This window comes from Prionailurus viverrinus, chromosome B3 (genome assembly GCF_022837055.1).
Source record: "Prionailurus viverrinus isolate Anna chromosome B3, UM_Priviv_1.0, whole genome shotgun sequence".
NCBI lineage: Eukaryota > Metazoa > Chordata > Mammalia > Carnivora > Felidae > Prionailurus > Prionailurus viverrinus.
In genome coordinates, this window is record NC_062566.1 from 70,479,843 (window position 1) to 70,500,257 (window position 20,415).

A 20,415-nucleotide genomic window follows, 5' to 3' on the forward strand; every position below is an offset into this window, starting at 1 on the left:
TCAGGGTTAGTGTTTTTGAGTACCAAGGGGCTTTGGTCCAGCTTGCTTGGAATACAAACTATATATTTTCCTTGGCTGCCTTTCCTCCTTTTGTAAGCCAGTGAGAGGATTAATGCAGAGAGGCTTTAGTTCTGATCTTTGAGAGGGCACGGGAAAGTTAAACAAGAGAACTGGATCAATACAGCATTGCTCCTACTCAGAAGGACTTAGAGTCACAGGGCATTACAGCTGGAAGCCTCAAAGCCACCTGGATTGAGTGCCTTATTTTGTAGCTAGGGGTGCTGAGGCCTAGAGAGAAGTTTAGTTAGTTCATTACTGTCACTCATGCCCCCTAGAGGGAGCACTGGGATTGGGACCCAGCCGCTTGGGTATAACACCCCACTTCTCTGTTTACAAACAAGAGTATATTCTTGTGTCTGTGGAAATTAAGATTTGAAACATCATTTCTGCTTCTTAGGTAAACGACTTTGAGAGTGCCTGTCCTGCTCAAGAAACAACTCTTCTCCCACTTTCCTGAGAGCATCAGCATGGCAGTGGTATGAAAGGTAGGGAGACCATGTTGACCAGCCAGACCTTTTCCCCTGGAGATTGGGAATCAGGATTAGCAATTCTAGTCTGGCCTGGTCTCCCCTTCAACCCTAAAGCTTTGCTGTGGCCATCCTCCACCTGCTGTGTGGGCTAAGTGGTACACAAGGATGGGCTCTGGGGAAGAAGGGATGCAGACGGAGAGAGCACACTCTCTGGTCCCAGGGGCTTCCATATCCCAGTCCAGTCCTCTTGGAGGCTCGGCTGTTTTCATGTCTCTAGGGGTCTAGAAAACACCTGCATCTCAATATGAGGCACCCTCCTCTTTTTACCCCCTGAAATTAGTTTGAATTGATAGTGCTCTTACTTGCTTGCCACCAACAATTTTAGCTAACGTGGGTACTTACCTTAGGAAAAGTTGAGCACACATTTTGTTTCCATTTAGTTTAATGGCCATGCCATCATAGAGGACCAGGGTACCCTCCAACTCTTTCCAGAAACCAACGTAATAGCTGTCTCCATCCCTCCCATTCAATCGGTTGCTTAATCTGGACAGCTTTTCTTTCAAAAGGACTCTCAAATTCATCGCTCTTATCCGTAACTGATGCCACTAAATTTAGAATCTTATTTTTTCATGCTGGTCATTGGCAGTAATCTCCCAACTGGTTGTATTGACACTCATCTCTCACTTTCAAATCATTGTCGCTTCAGATGTGGCTCCTGATGCTTGCTTTATGACCCTGTCTAATGTTAAAGTGGCAGGGTCTGAGTTGCCAAGCAGGAGAGTGCTGGGAAGGGGCTAAAATAGTGTATTACTTTTCTCTTGCTATATAATAAATTACTATACATTTAGCAGCTTAAACAATATCTGTTTATAATCTCACAGTTCTGTAGGTCAGAAGTCATTCCAGCTTGCCTGGGTTCTATACTCAGGGTCTCTGAAAGCCAAAAATCAAGATGTTGGCCAGACTGGGCTCTTACTTGGAGGCTTTGGGAAGAAGCTTGTAAGCCACTGGTGTTGTGGGCAGAATTCAGTGCCTTGCAGCTTTAGGCCTGTGGTCTCTATTTCCTTGCTGGCTGTCAGCTGGAGGTCATTCTGCTCCAAGAGGCCACCCACATCCCTTCTCACATGGCTCCTCCATTTTCCCAAGCAGCACTGGGGCATTGAGTCCTTTTCACGCTCCGATTACTTGCCCTTCTGCCACTTGCTGGAGAAAATTCTGCCTTTACAGGGCTCATGTGACCAGATTAGGCCCACCCATTCTGATTAATCTATTTATGTATTTATTTTGAGAGAGAGAGAGAGAGGAGAGAGAGAGAGAAAGTGTGAGTGGGGAAGAGGCAGAGAGAGAGAGAGGGACAGAGAGAATCCCAAGCAGACTCTGCTCTACCAGCACAGAGACTGATGTGGGGCTCAAACTTATAAACTATGAGATTATGACTTGAGCCGAAATCAAGAGTTGGATGCTTAACTGACTGGGCCACCCAGGTGCCCTTTGATCAGCAATCTCAATCACATACGCAGGATCCCTTTTGCCCTACGACATGGCATAATCAAGGGAATGGCATCTTATCGTGTTCCCAGGTTCCACCCACACTCAGGTGGAGAAATTTTCCAAGGCCAAGGGTCATTGTGGTCATTCTTCAAATTCTGCCCACCACAAACAGGGTCATGGGTAGGATTGCTCACCTAAGCAGTTTGGGAAAGGTCAAAGGTGTGAATTAAGACACAGTGCAATGGATGCAGACTTGGTCAGTGACTTGAGTCCAGGGGAGGTCAAGGCAGTAGCAGAGCCCAAATTAGAGACAATATCTGGACTTTTTGTGTTGTGTGTTTGTGGGGTGGGAGAAGCAGTGTGAGGAGGGGGAATAGTGGGAGGGAGATGTGCAATGAGGGGAAGGTGCTGCGAAGTTACTTGGTATTATATAAGCCTTATGAACAAATGACCCAATGGGTCTAGAAAGAATATTTCTTTTCTTGGGGCAGCCAAAGCTCCAGTGTCACCCTCCTGACCAGATTTTTCAAGCGCTTCCCCATATTCCTCAGTCTGGCATTCAAAGCCTTCCCTTTCCAGGCTCCCACTTACATTCCAGCCTTATGTCTCACACATCCTTCTCCTGCTGGCTTTTCAGTAGAAGTGGTACATAATGAAATTGGTAACATAGTGAAGGATCAATGCCAGCCAATTGTTACCTGAGAGAACTCACAGGTGGTGTTGTTAGGCTGCTGAATTTTCAGTGATGTGGGGTCAATCTCCAGTCTTCAGCACCTCAAAAACAGGCCATGTCCGGGATAGTTCTCAAATAGACACTAATAATAGTTGCTGTCTATGTTTGCCTTGCTGCGTGTACTGATCTTTGCCTCTCCTCTGTTATATCTGGAGTTTCTAGCTTCTCAGATTTGGCTCAGGAGGGACCCTTTCCTGAGCCCTTGAAAATGCTCCCCCTTCCCAACAATTGTAGCAAAACCAATCCAATCAGTGGGGCCCAGTGCAAAAATGAAAATGTGGGGCTCTTGTTCTGAAATGATTAAGAATTTCAAGATGGTGCCTGCCTAGCGCTGAAGCGAGCCAGGATGCTTGTATCACTGCACAGGTCGATGCTCAGTAAGCTGTACTCATTGAAGGCCCTCCCATTTCTCCTGGCTCCTGTTTACATTCACAGAGTAGATTCTCAAAAACTGCTGTTGAATGACAACCAAGGATTTCAGATGTGCTGGCATGATATGGAGCTCTTGAAATTCTCTAAATCCATAAACACGGCAGTGAGTTAAATCTTTGGCTTAATGCATGCTATAAAAATGCTAACGGAATGTTGGGCACCTTAAGTAGAAAATGGCAACTCAGTATAGGAAATGTTATCTAGACTTTGAAATATGGAATACTAATGGGCCTAATGAACATGGAAGCAGCAAATAGTAGGGAAGGTGAGGGACCCCTTTTTAGATCTGCAATACTTCCTTAGGGAGGAGAGCAGAGTGAAAAAGTGAAAAAATAAATACCACCTAGCAAACATTAGGGCTTCTAGGCTTTGGACACCTGCTTTCTCCAAGGTCACCGAAGGCATTCTCAAAAGCACCTTGGAGGAGGGCTGGCATGGTGGGGCTGGGATGCAGCAGGACAGGGGTGGGACCGACTACTGGCTTTAAAACAACAGCTCTCTAATGAGCTAAAACAATTAGCAAGGCTGCATTCTGCCTTACGGGCCTGACAGGCCAGTAAGAGTTATGAAATGGCCGCTGGCAGATGAATAGGGATTGCCTCCACCATCTGTCTTGCAAATGATCCTGTAGGTACAGCTATTATTTCAGTCAGACACTGGCAGGCGGGCAATTGTTCACAGCCTCTGTGAAGAATAGCGGCTGTCAAGGGTTTGGTGAGTGTTACAACTTCCCACAGACCTATTTTCAGCTGGTGTGAGATATTAAAACATGGAAGGGACAGAGGACACGGGGCCAGTGACTGACCAGGAATTTTAGTGGGCTTCCCCCTCACCTGGGCCACTCTGCCCTTCTCCCAGTATTTCTCCCTTTTGATCCTCCCTGCTCCCCTTATCCTAAGCCTCTTCTCCCTGCTCGTTTTTCTTCCTTTCTCTTTTTGCCTCTTCCTCTCACAAAACTACACAAGTGTCTGGGGAGAAAGGTTACTGTTGCCTCCAGGAGGCCTGGCACGAAGGGATGGGGGTGTTGGAGGTAGGATGTGCCAAGGACGCAAGTCAAACCACACTGCACATACACCCAGAGGCCAGCTCTGGAATCGCTGGTGATACTACCCCAGGGAAGGGGGGGATGCAAAGAGGAGCTTAACAACATAGAGCAAAAAAGCCAACGAAAGACACAGAGCATTAAATATTGTGTCAATCCTGGCTAATAAGGTGGCCGGAAGATAAGAAAAACCAGTTAGAAGACACAGAGTCTCATCAAAATCCCCCAAAGGTAGGTGTGATCTTGAGCACACTCCATAGCTTCCTGTAATTTGATGATTTCATTTATCAGCATTTTAATTTTCATCCCTTTATGGACCAATTTGAGTGACACGATTCAGCCCACACAGGGTTTGACATGACAGATGGATTCGAAGCCCCCCACACTGCACTCACCTCCACATTCCAAAGCACCGTCCTGAACAGACAGAGTTGAACAGCATCCTGCTGTCCAACCTCCCCTCTGGAGCAGGAGAGGTCTTTGAAAGGATAGTACCTTGAGCATCAAGTTCAAGGGCAGAATCCAATGACTGCTTAGTAACCCTGGTAAATATGGCAAGAATCCCAGCATTCACTGTTTTCCCCTCTCCGACCTCGCTTACATGCTTACATTCTTCCTCTTCAGCTTTCTCCTCTCTCTCCTCCCCCAACTCTCCACCCACTGGCTCCATCACAAGCAAGGCTTAAAAACAAAACAACAAAACCCTTCCGGGCTGCTTCAGCTGCAGGAGGTGTCTTACATTAACATCGCTGTATCTCATTAGACAATGTAACCTAAGTTTCCTCACTTTGTGCCAGGAAGAGAATCTGAGGACTGTATATCAAGTATTATTGAAATGTCTGTTTCACTCACAATCACCTGAAAGTGTTCTCTACTGGGATTTTGGTAGCATAAAAAGTTGGCGATCCGTTTTTATTTTGGTTGAGATTTAAGCTCAAACCTGTTCCTAAGAGGGTGCAGAGTGTCTAGTGGCTTCCTGACTAATGCCCTACCATTAGAGTGATCATGTGGTTTATCATGAATGTGGGTGCTTTTGAATGAAAAGAGTCCCTATTCATGATTACAACAGGACAACAGCTGTAAACATGGCTGTTCTGGGCAAGCCTGGGTGCACAGTCCCCTGCCTATCATGGAAAGGCCGAATAGGAGGAGAAGCATTTCGCTGAGATTAAAGATGATTACCTCTTCTTCTTGTTTTTAATGTTTATTTGTTTCTGAGAGACAGAGAGAGAGAGAGAGAGAGGGCGGGCGGAGAGAGGGGGAAACACAGAATCTGAAGCAGACTCCAGACTCTGAGCTGTCAGCACAGAGCCCGATATGGGGCTCAAACCCATGAACAGTTAGATCATGACCTGAGCTGAAGTTGGATGCTTAACCAACTAAGTCACCCAGGCACCCCAACCTCTTCTGAGTGCCTAGAACCCTAGCTGAACTTGTCAGCCATTTCGCATCTAGTGTATCCCATCTTGAAATTTTATTCTCCTCATGTGACTCTGTCTTTGAGGTTGGGGTCTAGATTCCTCTTTCCATTTCCCCAGGAGAGATCCAGAGTCTTCAGTAAATGCTTGTTGATTACAACTAGGTTGGGTTTGAGAGGAGCTATTGGCTATCCCTGGTTTCAGTGGGACATGCCTACCCTCCATGTTGGGGGAGATCTGTCCTGAGAGCTTAAACACCTCACCTTGGGGGTTAAGGGCTTTGTTGGTTTCTTGTTGCTTCTGTAACAAATTAGTACAAACTTAGTGGCTTGCACCAACACAAATTTATTATTTTACAGTTCTAGATGTCAGAAGTCCTCAAATCAAGGTGTTAGCAATACTCTGTTCCTTCTGGAAGCTCTAAGGCAGAATCTGTTTCCCTGCCTTTTCTAGCTTCTAGGGGCCCTCTGCATCACTGGATTTGCATCACTGGATTATCCTGACTTTCTTTAGTCAGGATAATCATGCTGCTCCCAGGGAGAGGAGCTGAGCAGGAGTCCCTTCTTCCACCTTCAAGGCCAGTAGTTTAGCATCTTCTAGTCTCTCTCTCTGCTTTCCTCATCACATAGTTTTTTCTGACTCTAACCCACCTGCCTCTTTCTTATAAGGACCCTTACGATTACATTGGGCTCATTGGATAATCCAGGATAATCTCCCCATCAGGATAGTCCTGATTCTAGCCAAGTAGGAAATTAATCATTTGCCAGAAGTAAAGGATTTTGCCAAAAGAGACTTGGGAGAGTGACAAAGGTCTGGGAGCAGATGCTGTGCCAAGATGCCTGAGATGATGTCAGGCAGGGTTCAGGTGGAGAAAGAAACCATGCCAGTTATTGGAACAGGGAGAATTTAACATAGATCATTGTTAATTAGTAAAAAGGAGTTAACTGTCAAGGGATACAGAAGCAGCAGGTGCAATGTTGAAGGTCCAACTCCAGATCCACAAGGCAGAAGGTGGGGAGAAAGGGGGATTTTGGAATTGAGACACAATAAATCCGTAATGGCATAGATGAACGAAAGGGTTGCCCAATACAGTAGATAAAGATTTTATAGTTTAGAAAATCATCATCCCTTCTTTCCTTTCCAGATTCAGAATTCCATAGAAAAGGAGAGTACTGACGGGTTCAAGAAAACATTACCAAAGTTGGATGGGGCAGTGGGAGTCCCACCGATGTCAAATGTAAAACAGGCAAAGAAAAGGCAGCATTTGTTTATTGTATTTGTTGGTTTTTTTTGCTTGGGGGAACTTCAGTGGCTCCTGACAACTGCTTTCTGATTTCTAGAGGCTGGAGAAACTTTCTGTAATTCAGCTGCTCTAATGGGGATAACTAGGAGGCAGCGATCTGAGTGGTAGACTCTGTACAGAGTGGTTGGGAAGGCTGGTGGCTGCAGAGTGTGGCCCTGGGGGGCTCAGTGGGAGGGAACATAGCCATTTGAACCTTCATCCATGTGGACGACTTGCCTACAGAAATGTGGTCTGTTTATACTCCCATTTGATAGTATTTGATTATGGGATGTCATCAGCTTTTGAATGCCACCTTTTTAAAAATTTGCATTTTTCTATGAGGCTAACCAGCTTTTCATATATTTAGTTCCTTGGATGTTTTTTTTCTTCTGTGAACTCCCTTTGGAGTCCTGCATGGGAACTTTAACTGGAGCAAAGGTTCATTTATGTAATAAGAGTGTACTAAGTGCCTAGTAAATCATAGGTCTTCAGGCAATGGGGTAAACAAAATAGACATGGTCCATGCGGGCCAGACAGTAAAGAAGAAAATGTGTCTGAGTACACATTTGGTGGGTTCTTCTTTAGATGCAGTGGTTAGGGAAGATCTTTCTGAGGAGACATTGTAAGTGGAGACTTGATAGACAAGAAATGATGGGCCACATGAGGTGTTAGGGAAGGAAGTGTTGTTCTTGGCCTCACAGACAGCAAGGTGAAGGTTTTCAGGCACACGAGGCCCTGGCATGCTGGAGAATGGGAAGATACCCAAGCTGGTTAAAGCACAGTGAGGAATGAGGTGGGTTTATGTTCAGTCCCAACTGAATTCAGGGGCAGACCTGGGCACTATATTCAAGGCTTTCTTTTCTTAGGATAAAAACCCTACAATGAAACTTTAGGCCAATGTCTTTTGTGGGCATGCTTGTAGAATTAGACTTGTCGGGACTTACAGAAGCCCTCATCTGTTGCTAAGCAGGACTACTATGGATCATTCTTCACAAAGAAGGACAGGTTTGAATAGCTTTGGAAATAGAGTGAGTGCTTTCCCCTAATTGCCCCCTCCTGTTGTTCATGCTTTTGTTAGAGTTAACGGCTATCCCTCATGCTGCCACAGGAACCTTCTTTTGCCCTTCATCCGTCCTCCCTCCACGTCAGGGAGGAGAAACTGAATAAGGGGGAACACAGAATGAGGACCCAGCGGGTGGACTATGGTGCACATCCCCTTCCTCCTGTGGCTCCTCGATCTCTTTCATCCAACATTGCTGGTGAGTAGGATGAGCCTGAGGGCTATCTTGTGAGTGTGTGTGTGTGTGTGTGTGTGTGTGTGTGTGTGGTGGCTCACCCACCATGGAGAATGTGGTGGAGTCCAGAGGAACACCAGCTTGAGTAGGTGGCTTAGACCAGCTCAGCATTAGGCTTGGGGAGAGATAGTTAGGCTTTCTTCCAGGTCTTTCTCCTGCTGTTGCCCAGCTGAGGCACCCCCAGAGGGGAGTACAGAGCTGGCTTCCAGGCTTTCTTTAGTCAGGATAATCATGCTGCTCCCAGGGAGAGGAGCTGAGCAGTGAGTCTTCCCTGCATCTGAAAGAATGTCCTCAGATTGCATCCTTTGATAAGATCAGTAACCTGTCTTTCTGGAGTAACTAATTATCATTCCTTTCATGTTTATTCAGTGAATTCCCAAGACCTTGGCCATTTTTGTGGTGCTCCATGTTTATCTTATGTTAGGACAACCACACACAGTATGGGCCTGAATGTGTCTCCGTCCAGGGGGAGTATGTCTGACTTCCCCGACTAGTTGCTGAAATTTTATTTTGTTTGTTGTCAACAAAAGGCTTCCCAGGTGGAAGGAGAACAGGTGTCTTCATCAGGACGTCAGAACTCTCAAGAGTTACCCCAGGTCCTGGGGTGAGCTGTGTCCAGGCCAACCTATCCAGCACAGTGTTCTCCCTCCACCCCTGGAATGCCCCGAGTCTTTCCCCTTGGGGGTTGCCTTTAAGCCCAGGTGTCCCTTACCCTGAGCAGCCTGGGACTATCTCCTACTATGGTCTTTGTTCTACTTCTCCTGATGGCAAGTGGCATCAAACTCTCTGTGGGGGATTCTTTTCCTTGGGAGAGGAAGAAGAGGGGATGGCAGTGCCATCTGGCATCATCACGTAGGATCAGACCCATAGGGGGAGAGGGGGAGGTAGATAAAGGAATCCCTTAGGTGTTGGGTGGGGACTTGCAGACCAGTGTGTTAGGGAGTGACCTAACCTCCTTAGCACTTTGTATTTCAAAGAGTTCCTTTACATAGCACACATCACTCACCAGGACTGTGAGGCAGGCAGGATGTAGATTATTTTCCTTTGAAACATGAAGAATCAGATACAGAAAGATTATGTAGTTTGCCTGAGGACAAAAAGCTAATGACAAAGCCAGGAAGCTCTCTGCTAGGAAGGATTCTAGTTAATTTACTTTTAAAAAAGAAACTTGCATGGCTTGCAATTTGCTAAAAAAAACCACACACACACAAAAAGCCAAAAAAACCCCCAACTCCCCCCCCCCCCCCCAAAACCCAACAACACCTAGTGCAATTTTTACAGGAGTAGAGGTTGGGGTTTGGTTGGGGTACATCCACTGTTGAAACTAGCCAGGTCCTTCTTACGTGGACAGTCGTTTACAAATGACCTATTTCCCGAATAGTCTTGGATTTACTTGGACATCATAATTAACAGCACTGTGACAACTATGGGAGAACAGTATGCTGACATCAGTTTTTCTGGGTCCTTCTTTCCTTCTTTTAGCTGAATGCCTAAAGATGCTTCCAGAAAAGGCATGCTATCACTGGTTTACACTGAGATATGAATTCCTTCCTTTTCTCTCAGGGCTATTTTCACACTAGGCCCAGATTCCATTTGTGGAGTAAATGGTTCTAAGTTACTCTAAATCTAAGTCATCTAGGAATAGTCTCTGTTTGAGTAGCATCATCCTTGGAGTCACAGCAATACACCTGCAGATCTTGGACTTCTTTTTTGAAAAGGAGCATGGATTACTACCCAAAGGACAGGTCTCATATTCTCCCAGGCCATAAAACTGTTCATGTCCATTCCTGTAGGTGATGGCACAGACCCTAGGGCCAGTTTGTCTCGCTCTTCTCTCTTGTGAATTTAGTCTTTTTGGCAATTTCCTCCAGAAAATGACCCCCACTGGGTTGCATTTGGGCCAGGAGCCTCAGCTGGATATGTGAAATGTCAAGGGTTCTATGTCTACGGATCATAAAAATGGCAAAAGAGACCTGGAAAATGTCTGCTCACATGCCCTGGGCCAACATGGATTTAAGGAAAACACATCCATTCTTCCGGCCATCAGCGCAGTCTGGAAGCCATCACAAGCCTGTAAGTTTTACTACTTTATTTTGGATCCATCACGGAGAAGAAGCCTGCTGCCAAGCTGACTGGCACACATGGAGCCCTTATGTGCCAGGTATGGGGCTAAAATTACTTTTGTGATTTCGTTTAATCCTTATAATAACCTGTGAAGTAGACAATAACTCCCATTTTAAAGCTAAAAAAACAGGCACAGAGAGGGTCGGTGTGTTGCCTGAGACCAACCAGGACTGGAGCTGGGATTTGAAGGACAGGCCCTTCTGGGACCATTTATTAACCACAGTGCAATGCTGCCTCCAGTAAGTCATCACAAGAGGGCACCCTGCCCATGTCCACTCCAGTACAAGATGTGTTTTATTTTTCCTCCCGGGGGTGTGCGGTGGGCATGATTCACACATTCTTTTTTCCCTGTTTCTGTCAAATGCTGAGGCTCCTTCAATACTGGAAAGCTTCAGACCAATCTATATGTGCCTACTTGTATTGGCCACTATAATTTGGAACAGGCTCCAGGTTCCGTGCTCTCAGCACAGAGCCCTGTGTGGGGCTTGAACCCATGAACTGTGAGCTGAAGTCTGACGCTTAACTGAGCAGTCAGGTACCCCTGTAATTCCAGGTCTAAAACACTGCCCAAAGGAAGCTACTGTGGTATGAGTAAAAAGTATGTTCAATAGTAGGAACCAGATTTTCCTTCCTACGGTAGTAAAAGAGAGGATTCATTTTTTTTTTTTTTTAAAGTTTAATTTGCAACGTTTTTATTTATTTTTGGGACAGAGAGAGACAGAGCATGAACGGGGGAGGGGCAGAGAGAGAGGGAGACCCAGAATCGGAAACAGGCTCCAGGCTCTGAGCCATCAGCCCAGAGCCCGACGCGGGGCTCGAACTCACGGACCGCGAGATCGTGACCTGGCTGAAGTCGGACGCTTAACCCACTGCGCCACCCAGGCGCCCCGAGAGGATTCATTTTAAGGAAAACTAACAGAAAGCTTCAGGTTTTAATCACCAAGAATGTGGTGTTATAATTACACAAAGCATTTGGTGCTCATGGTCAGAGTACGTAACGGGAATTTTCTTTAGAAATTGTGAATCATCCAAGCCATGTTTTAGATCTCTGGATAAAGCTACGAATTTATGGGCTCCGTTTTCTTTTTTCTATGTCATCTGACAGTGAGTGGCAAAGAAATTGGGATACAATATCATAGGACAAAGGTTCATATCTAATGTTGACAAGGGACACCAGGGACTTGCAGGATTGGTGATTCCTGACACATCTAAATATGGATGTGTGATGGGGCCAGGCTCCATTTAAATAGCCATCCTCGGGCTGGTTGAACACACTAAGACAAGGAAAAAAAAAACCCAAACGTGTTCTATTAAAAAAAAAAAAAAAAAGCCTTCACTCTACCTGAGAATCACTGGCGTATAATATGTCTAAAAGACAAAATGCGAGAGCAGTGGCAATACACAGCAGCAGCCAACTCAGAATCCCTTAGTTCTGTCCACTGGTTCCCGTGGAACTGAGGGAGGTAGGACAGTGTTGCCTCACCAGCCTACATCCAGCAGTGGCATGTGCCACTGAGGCAGCCCTCCTGAAGACCATGACTCATCAGCAGAAGGAAGAAAATGTGGCACAAAACTTCAGGGCTGGGAAGTGAAAACGTGACTCAGGAAATCCTGAGGCTCCAGACAAGGCTCCAGGGAGAAAATATAATGGGAGTCAAGGCAGGAGGTTACATTATAGCAGTAATTGAGCTGAAATGCATAGTACATTTAATTTCCTTGACAGCTTTAATTTGCTGGTTTAAACCCATTAAGCATCTGGGGAAGCCAGGTGCCGTCATCCGAAGCCTTCTGAGGTAGTTTCGCTTTTCTTTGCAAAACACAAGATGGCCAGGGACACCAAGAGGGCAAGTTTGGGAGTAAAATGTGTGCATTTCTAGTGGCTTCCCAGGTGACAGTGAGGCAGCCTGGGGGGAGACTGCCCTAAGCCACCGTGAGCCAGCACTTTATGGCAGAGGAATAGTTAGCTGAAGCAGGATTTAAAAAGGGACAGCAAGGTGAAGGGCATGGAAGGGAGAGAGGTTGGTAGGAGGTAAAAATGAAGCCGAATTTTTGTGTCAGGCTGGCTCTGGCTATGCAAAATCACTTTGGTAATTCCTGGATGTTCAAAAAGAAAATCAAAGGAAAATCCATAGTTTGCCCCATCTTGTTACAATAGGGCTGTTAGTACATTCACATTTATAGAATAAGTGAGATCTGTCTTGTGGGGCGGGGGGGGGGGGGGGGCAGGGGGGGGGGAGATCTGTTCTTTTTCCATGTCTCTTAAGTCTTTACATCTCATACACTGACAATGGCCCACCTGAGGCATTTTCTGGTTTTGTTGACCCGGGAAATACTGGCACCTACCTCACCAGTCCAGAAGGGCAAGAAAGTGGGAGTGATTTCAGGGGCACGTAGGAGCACAGCCTCTTTTCTTGCTGTCAGTTGTGAGCATGCATATGTGGAATGTGCAAACGTACATCAAGGTACCACCCAGGCCCACCTCTGCCAGGCACCCAGAATGGATATCAACAGAAATAACACTCAAACATTTGCATCTCTGTTTGAAATTTATTTTTGGTATTTTTTCCCCCCACTCCTCTTCTCTCTGCCTCCCTCACTCCACGCCCTCAATCTGCTTCTTTAGGCAGATGATGATCATGATGGGTCAATAGTTTTTCCTAAGCATGTCCTCACTCACAGTCAGGGGGAGGGCACCATTAGATTTTTTATCTTTTTAGTATTATTTTTTAGATTAAAAAACGCTTACCATATTCATCCTCCCCTCAAATTGAGAATTAATGGTGGTGGAATTGCCAGCAAATACAAATTATATTAAGAAAAAAGATCACTATTGCAAAGCAATGGGCTTATAATGAGTTTGCAAGAATTGGGGCCTTTAACTACATAATTAAGGCTGCTTTCCTCATCCAGCCAAGCCATCTCTCTGTCCTGTCTTCTCTGAAAAGTAGAGACTGCAGTCTTGCCCTTCCATCCAGGAAACACTTCAAAGTCCTGCCTGCTTTAGCACGTGTCCATGCCAACCCAGAGGGCTGCTCTGTACAGCGTCACCCAAGTCACTTCCCTTGAAAACAAGTGGGTGATGCGGTATTTATTTCTATAAGAGTAAATCGACATAATTGGATCAAGTCTTCTTTCCAATTTAACAGGGCATGAAACTAGTCTGCTGAATGAGGGCCCAGGCTGTAAATGAGTATCTGAGCTGAGAACATCACCAGGATCAGCAGAAAGGTAATTGTTCATTGGCTTAATTCCTTTGCCCGTGAGAAGAAAAAAAAAACCAAAGACTCTTGCTGGATAGAAGCTAATGGTCTAAAGTAAGGTTAGCTCCTTTGACTTTTACACATTTCAGGTTTTACCTTTAGAATGTATATAAGGAAACGCTACCATTATGCTAGAGCTAGAATTAGAATTAGCCTTCCGTAGGCCCACAGGATCTTCCCCACAGCATAGAATGCATGATGATGCCTGCCTATTTGGTTGTGTTTTATAGATTTGACAAATAATTGAGAAAAACAAACTTTCATCACAGAGTTAAAATATTTAATGACAAAATGAGAGCTTACTGTAATCGTGAATCATAGAGCAGGTGTTGTCTCTGAAAGAAACAAAAATTATATTTGACATCCTAGAGAAACTTCTGAAGAATTAATAACTGCACAACAGACAGCCGCAGTGCTACGATTCTAAAAACTGAAAAGCAAAACCTATCTTTATTATCCCTTATTTAGGGCATTCTGTAAATATTTTTACATAAATTCACAACCTTTGTTAGCCACAAAAGTATTAAGACAGATTTCACTGTAATTTTAAGTCTAACACAATCTTTTATTTTTTCAGAGCTTAAAAAAAGTTCACTACTGATCTTGTTACATTTTACAAATACATTCTTTAATATGAAACATTAACCTGAACAACTGGATGCATCCTGCATACAGATATCTAATACTAGTGAAGAAAACTACAGCTATGTTCCAGGAAGAAGCAGTAATACTGGGGAGCTTTTCTTTATGTGTTGTCAGTACAATTGAAGAACTCCTTCACAGAAAGTGTCCCAAAATGGAGTGCAGAAATGAAACAAACGGTCTTCTAGCAGCTCAACCCAACAAATTGGTCCCAAACAACGTGACGAATTAGCAATTTTCTCTAGGCTAGACTGTATTAATATTTTGTATTGCAGCACCTTCTACAAGAGGATAGCGAAGCACTTCACATGTGTCATCACAGGGCAACTCTGACAGAGGTCAGGAGGTAGAGGAAAGACAGGGGATTGTGGTCCTGGCCTCTCTGTAAGGTGGAGGCCTAGGTAGGGCTTTGACCCAGGGAGGTCAAAGGCATGGCCACGGCCTGGAAGCAAATCAATAGGGGAAGCTAATAAAGACCCAGATAGGCGTTCTAATCCAAGCTATTTCCGGCAAGGCTGAAGTCTAAAAGAATAAATAGGGAGTGAAGCTGGAGGGCGCGATGTGGAATACCTACATTTAGGAAGAGTGGCTATCATAATTCTACCGGGGAGGAAGAATCTCAGATTTCACAGTATGCTTATGACCTCATCCTCTGCTCCTTTAGAAGCAGCTCTGCAAACACTCTTGTTAGATACTTGGCAACAAATTTATTTTTGAGTTTGGCCAATTGTCAGGAGGTTTTAGATTTACCCTTTCAATTATTGATACCAACTAGCTAGCTAGAATCCAACTTTGGAAGATGAATAGATCTGTGTGTATGTGTGTTTCCTGAGCTGAGGTCTGCAAACAAAACCTGTTTGGAGTGATTCGTTGGGCTTTTCTTAGAAATTATAAATGGTGCTCATCAGATAGAAAGTTCCTGGCTTCTTTGAACTTTTTAGACACTGGAAGAAAAGCACAAAACTTGTACTAAACTTATGTAGTTTACCATATTAATTTTACAGAGAATTTTCTTGAACTGGATCATCTTCCTAAGAGGATTCAGAAATTTGTGTCTGGCAAATCCCATCTCCCTTTTGACACATACAGTCTGAGATAAATTTTTTTGCCCCCAAAGCCCAACTTTGTCTCCCAGGAATGCTTTATCAGGAGAACTTAAGCTATTTAAATCAGCATAAATAATTCCAAAGTCATCTTCTGCTGCTGTGTAAGAGGCTACAATATACATAGACTCAATTGGCTCAATGGGTAGAAAGGAACAGAAAGGGATCCTGAAGATTCAGGCAGCTTAAAAATCAATGCCCTTGCAGTGGGAGGCTGGGACTGTGTCTGGGGTGTGCTTGCTTCCTTGTTTCATGAAGACAAAACACAACTTTTATATTTAACATTAAACCCTTAAAGAAACAAAACTCCCAGACTCTAAACCCAGCACTCCCTGGAGTAATACAAAATCAGGAGGTGTGTGAACCAACTTTATTCAATCTGACTGCAGTGTAAAGCCTTCATGATCATGTTTTATGTCAGACCAGGCAAGTTGCAATTGCCATGAAATACAATTTGTCAAGACACCCACACTTTAAATTACATTAAATAAATAGATAGCAATAACAACATCAAAACCTCCAAAAATCAGACCATGAAACCGAAGGCCATTTCCCAAGGATATTGTGAGGGTGTTTCTAAAATTGGCATGACTTTGTAAAAAGAAAAGAGATTTTAAATGTAGTATCTTTTCACGTTATCATTTACACAGACCTTTATCTGGACAAATCAATTCTTGATAAAAATCCAAGCTCTTTTCAATACTGGCTGCCGTAATTTGGGACAATGACAAAAGAAAGAGACATCTATGAATGTACAGAAGTTTTTAAATAGGCTTTTCCTTAGGCCTTTAATGTCAAATTTTTACCCTTCATATGATAATTGCAAATAATCAGCCTGGAAACAAGTACTAGAAATACCTAAACTGTAGCTCAGAAAGTAGATTTCTGTCATTCTGATTTGTTTTTTTTTTGAGTGCTGGTGATGGCTCATGCAAGAAATTACTACATAAAAAGCAAAATCTAAGACTGCTGTTTTCCCCGATAAATCCAAATGTTTTCAATACAGACTTCTGTTTCAAGATATAGAATCTTAACCTTCAAATTTAAGAGAGGCTAGGAGACAGACCAATCACTGCTTGACTCTGATTTCCATCTAGGAACAATAATATCTCATGTTACCATATTAAAAGGTCTTCTGGCTTAATATCACAATTTTTTTTCAAGTAAGCTCTACACCTAATGTGGGGCTTGAACTCATGACCCCGAGATCAAGAGTCGCACGCTCTACCAACTGAGCCAGCCAGGCACCCCTCTCTGCCTTAATATCAAGAAAAAAAGAATACATGTTGTCAGTTTAGACCCAACTCTGGATATCATTTGGTCCTAATTTTATATTCAAACTACCAAAAAAAAAAACCCACCTTAAAACAAAAAAAGAGAAAACACACCTAAAGACATATATACACACAGTGGAGAAAAAAACCAAATGAAGCTGATGCCTGCTGCAGCCTTTCTTAGCACAATCATTAGTGAAATGTATCAACACAACATCTATTCTTTCATATTAACATCTGAAAAGGCAAAGCAAAAAAACCTAAGTCCATATATTGGAAAAAAAGAAGCAAGCAGAGGTCCGGAATTCTTGTAAAAACCGCTGAGCTCTTCCATTTCTCTTTAGAGGGTCATCACCCAGATAGGCAGCTTCTCAACATTTGTGCTTCATGGCGAGCTACGGAGAGACAGGGGTGGCAGAGTAAGGCATTGTTAGGCATTTGTGCTGTTCCCTCCCCAAATCCATGCTGAGAGACAGTACCGAGGTTTCACTTGCTGTGGCAGATCACCTTACTATGCACAGTGACGTCTAGTAAATGTGCAACATTTTCTCAAATAGTCCACTGGGCATTGTGTTTGGGACGCCTCCTTAACAGTAGTTCCATTGGTGTATGTGTCCTGGTGGGAGAGCATGCTATGTGGCTTTCTTGCATTCCACCGGAGTAAATGGAATAGCCAGTGCACAGGCAGAGTGAGTGACCTACTGAGGAGGAGTGGGGGGGAGGAACCGAGGCCTTTGTGCTCCCGCATTACTAGTTATCCAGGAAAACCAACACTCCTCAAATGTACGTATGGACTGATAACCTCAAAGAGTATTAAAAATCAACTGTAGAGAAACAGTTTGCATTAATCCACTCAGTATCTAGCCTGGACATTTAACCAAGTTGAAAGCACTTGACCAGGAAGCAGTGTTACTGACTAGGGCTGAACAATACACCAAACCCAGACCTTCATTTGCTACTCCCACTGGTATTTGACATTTGATCTTAGCCTTAGCTGAGAAGCGAAAGCCTACTAGTATTTGAGAAATGTGGCTTGCTGAAATGTTAGACCTTTACAAATGGGAACACCAATACTACTGTATCATTCAGTAGCTTCCCAAGCTCAGCTAGAGCGCGTGATGATATACTTAAGGAAATATAGGCAGGTACAGAACATAAAGTTAAATCTGACTTTGCTTTTCTTTGATTCTTTCCAAGGAGCCCATAAACTGACGTGAACCAGAAGGCAGAGCTGAGCCTGAACTGTAATTCCGCATGTGTCCAGAATCTGGTATTAGGGATTAATCCCTGGGGTTGCGACTGGAAGTAGAGGACAGGGTTTGTCTTTGAGCAAACAGCAGGTGATTCTTTGGCAGGCAAGAACTTTGTAGAAAGCCGTATCATCTGCATCATGACCAGGTTCTCGGTCCTTGAAGAATTAGCAGGGGGATTTGCCTGATTCCACACAGCAGTGCTAGCCATCAATCTGAATGCATTTCTCCGGTGTGACCCAGGGCAGCATAAGTCTCTCTTTCCCTTTCTTTGATGTCTCCAACAACGAGGAGGGTTGGATTTCTCCGACCCTGGGGCTGCCACTTCAGGTCACCTGCAGATGCAGCGGACATTTCCCTTGCAGCAGGTGTACCGGACCACGTTAGCATGTAATGCAGAAGGGACCTGTGGACCCAGGCCTTCGTGCTGCTAAATTCACCTCAGCTGAAAGACCTCCTTGTGCCTCTCTGCCTGGTGATGCCAGTCTCCACAGAGGCCCCCATGGACCTTCTGCAGTGCAGACACCGAGTCCGTCACTGTCAGATGGTATTTGTGAGTGTGGGGCTGCCGCGGTGCTAAGTGCTGTGGGTTTTTGCCAAGAAGGGTGGAGGTGGCTAATAACTCCTGAACCTGAAGAGTTTATAGTCCCGTGGCTCTCCTCCGGATCTGTTCCACTGCCCCACCACGCTCCGCCCCTCCGGGGTACGGATTCTGCTTCTCGCTCCGTCTCTAGTTTTAATACATTATTTAGCAACGTGGACCATTCAAATCAACCAGAGTTGTTAAGTGTTGTACATAATGAATACCAAACATAAATATTTGATCAGTGCTGCTGTCCTGTTATTCACTGAGCTGTTAACCTTCAGCTAATAGGCTTGTGCCAATTCACCCCCAGTCATCAATCTTCAACAACTGTACGGCCTTTTGCACCAGGCCCTGGTGACTACTAGGGCATCAGGGATGGTGCTAAAGGGAGCCCCACCCAGGTGAGTCCGTGGCCAACACAGCATTGTAGAAATATGGCTGGATTGGATATTTGACTATTTGCAGTGTCTTTGCAGAAAGTGGCACCATTTCCGTGTTTTTTTTTTTTTCATTGTTTTTTAAAATTCTCTGGGAGTTAGAAGTTTTGGAACATGGAAGGCAGGGTGCTGTTGCTTCTCTGCTACAAGTCTGCTGAATGACCTTGAGCCCTAAAGTCACAGCTGCTCTATACCTCAGTCTCCTTATGTTTAGAAATATCATCTCCAACTCAAATGCTTATGGGTCAGTTTAGATAGTAGAGTTCCTACAGAAGATGAGCTTACAATTTCCTTTTGGTGTATTTTGTTTTCTTAATATCCCACAGAAATCTTTCTCTTTCACAGCTGTGTAGATTACTCCATCTAAATAATAAAAATAAATTATTTGCACTTGGTTGGAGGGGATTTTAAGAGGCCTCCTGAGGTTGCTTCTGGTTCAGGGGCCCAAAGGGACCAGGTGACTGTAGCAGGGATAGAGGCAGCCAGTCCCTGCCAGTGAGAGAAGTACCTCTTACCGCTTGTTCCCTCCCCCACCCCCAACACGAGCTTGTACAAAACAGGGCAGATCACTGTTCCTTTCTGTAGATGTGTCATCTAAGGATGCCTAGGTGCGGGTGCTGCTCTTGCCTGCTGACTCGCTGCCTGTGGCGGGTGTCACAGCATGGCACGCACTGCAATGTTGTGCTTTTTGGGGCAGGGGAAAGTGAGCAGGCCTGCTCTGTGGTTGAGACCGTGCCAAGTCCAGAGCTCACAGGAAGGAACCACGCTTCCTCCAGGCAGGCTCAACAGAGCTGGGGGAAAGGGGGTGCAGGAACATTTCCCATCTGTTCTACTGGAGACAAGCACCCACGTTATCTCGGAGGTGGGGTTGTGCAAAGGTGATCTGCTCGTTAATGTACCTGGGTCATTGCAGGAGTCCTGGGAAAAGTCAGAAAGGTCCTTTTTGTTGCAATCTAGAGAAGGGTGCCATACTCTCCGGCTGGGGGTTACGTGCCCTTATTCAACCATGGTGCATGGTACTGTTGTCTGCTCAGGGTGCTAACATGCGCACCGTGTCTCCACTTGTAAAATGCAGCCCACTCTTTATGAATCAACACAGCTGTTTGTCTGTCTGGGGCAGAAGGGCTTGGGTTCCCTCTCTGAACACCCTCCTCACCAGCAGGTCTGGTGGGGGCTTGGCCAGTGAAATGACATCTTCACGGTCAGGCTATACCAGAGGGTTTAAATCAGGAGTCCTAGTCCCTGGGAAAACAGCCACACCTTATCTAAAGAGGTCAATCTCCTCAATGGGAATACTGCCAATGCTGGTGATTCATAAGCACACATCCCAGATTTAGAAAACCATGTCTGGCCAGGACAGTGTCTCGCTCACACTCCCTCAAACACACTAATAGATACCAGCAACCTCTTCACCTCCCCCCTCAGAACACCCACAGGCGGGGAAACCAAAACAAGGGCACGCTGGACCCTGCCTCTTCCATCTCTACTGAAAACAGGCCACTGGCTGGCACTGATC

At 44.9% G+C, this 20,415-nt stretch overlaps 1 protein-coding gene and 1 long non-coding RNA gene across 4 annotated transcripts in view; one reads left to right on the forward strand and one right to left on the reverse strand.

Moving 5' to 3' along the window:
- Positions 1–430: 430 nt before the first annotated feature.
- On the forward strand, positions 431–19,226 carry LOC125168624 (uncharacterized). Its single transcript, XR_007153225.1, has 5 exons — positions 431–545; positions 8,037–8,187; positions 10,095–10,384; positions 13,494–13,575; positions 17,824–19,226. It is a non-coding gene; the product is annotated as an uncharacterized LOC125168624 (long non-coding RNA).
- The window catches only part of STXBP6 (syntaxin binding protein 6), a 251,586-nt gene continuing 245,041 nt past the window's right edge, over positions 13,871–20,415 (reverse strand). For all 3 annotated transcript variants that reach the window (XM_047863792.1, XM_047863789.1, XM_047863791.1), the window contains exon 6: positions 13,871–17,021. In XM_047863792.1, coding sequence (XP_047719748.1) covers positions 16,998–17,021 — 24 coding nt within the window. In that variant the 3' untranslated portion in view covers positions 13,871–16,997. The remainder of the gene's footprint in view (positions 17,022–20,415) is intronic.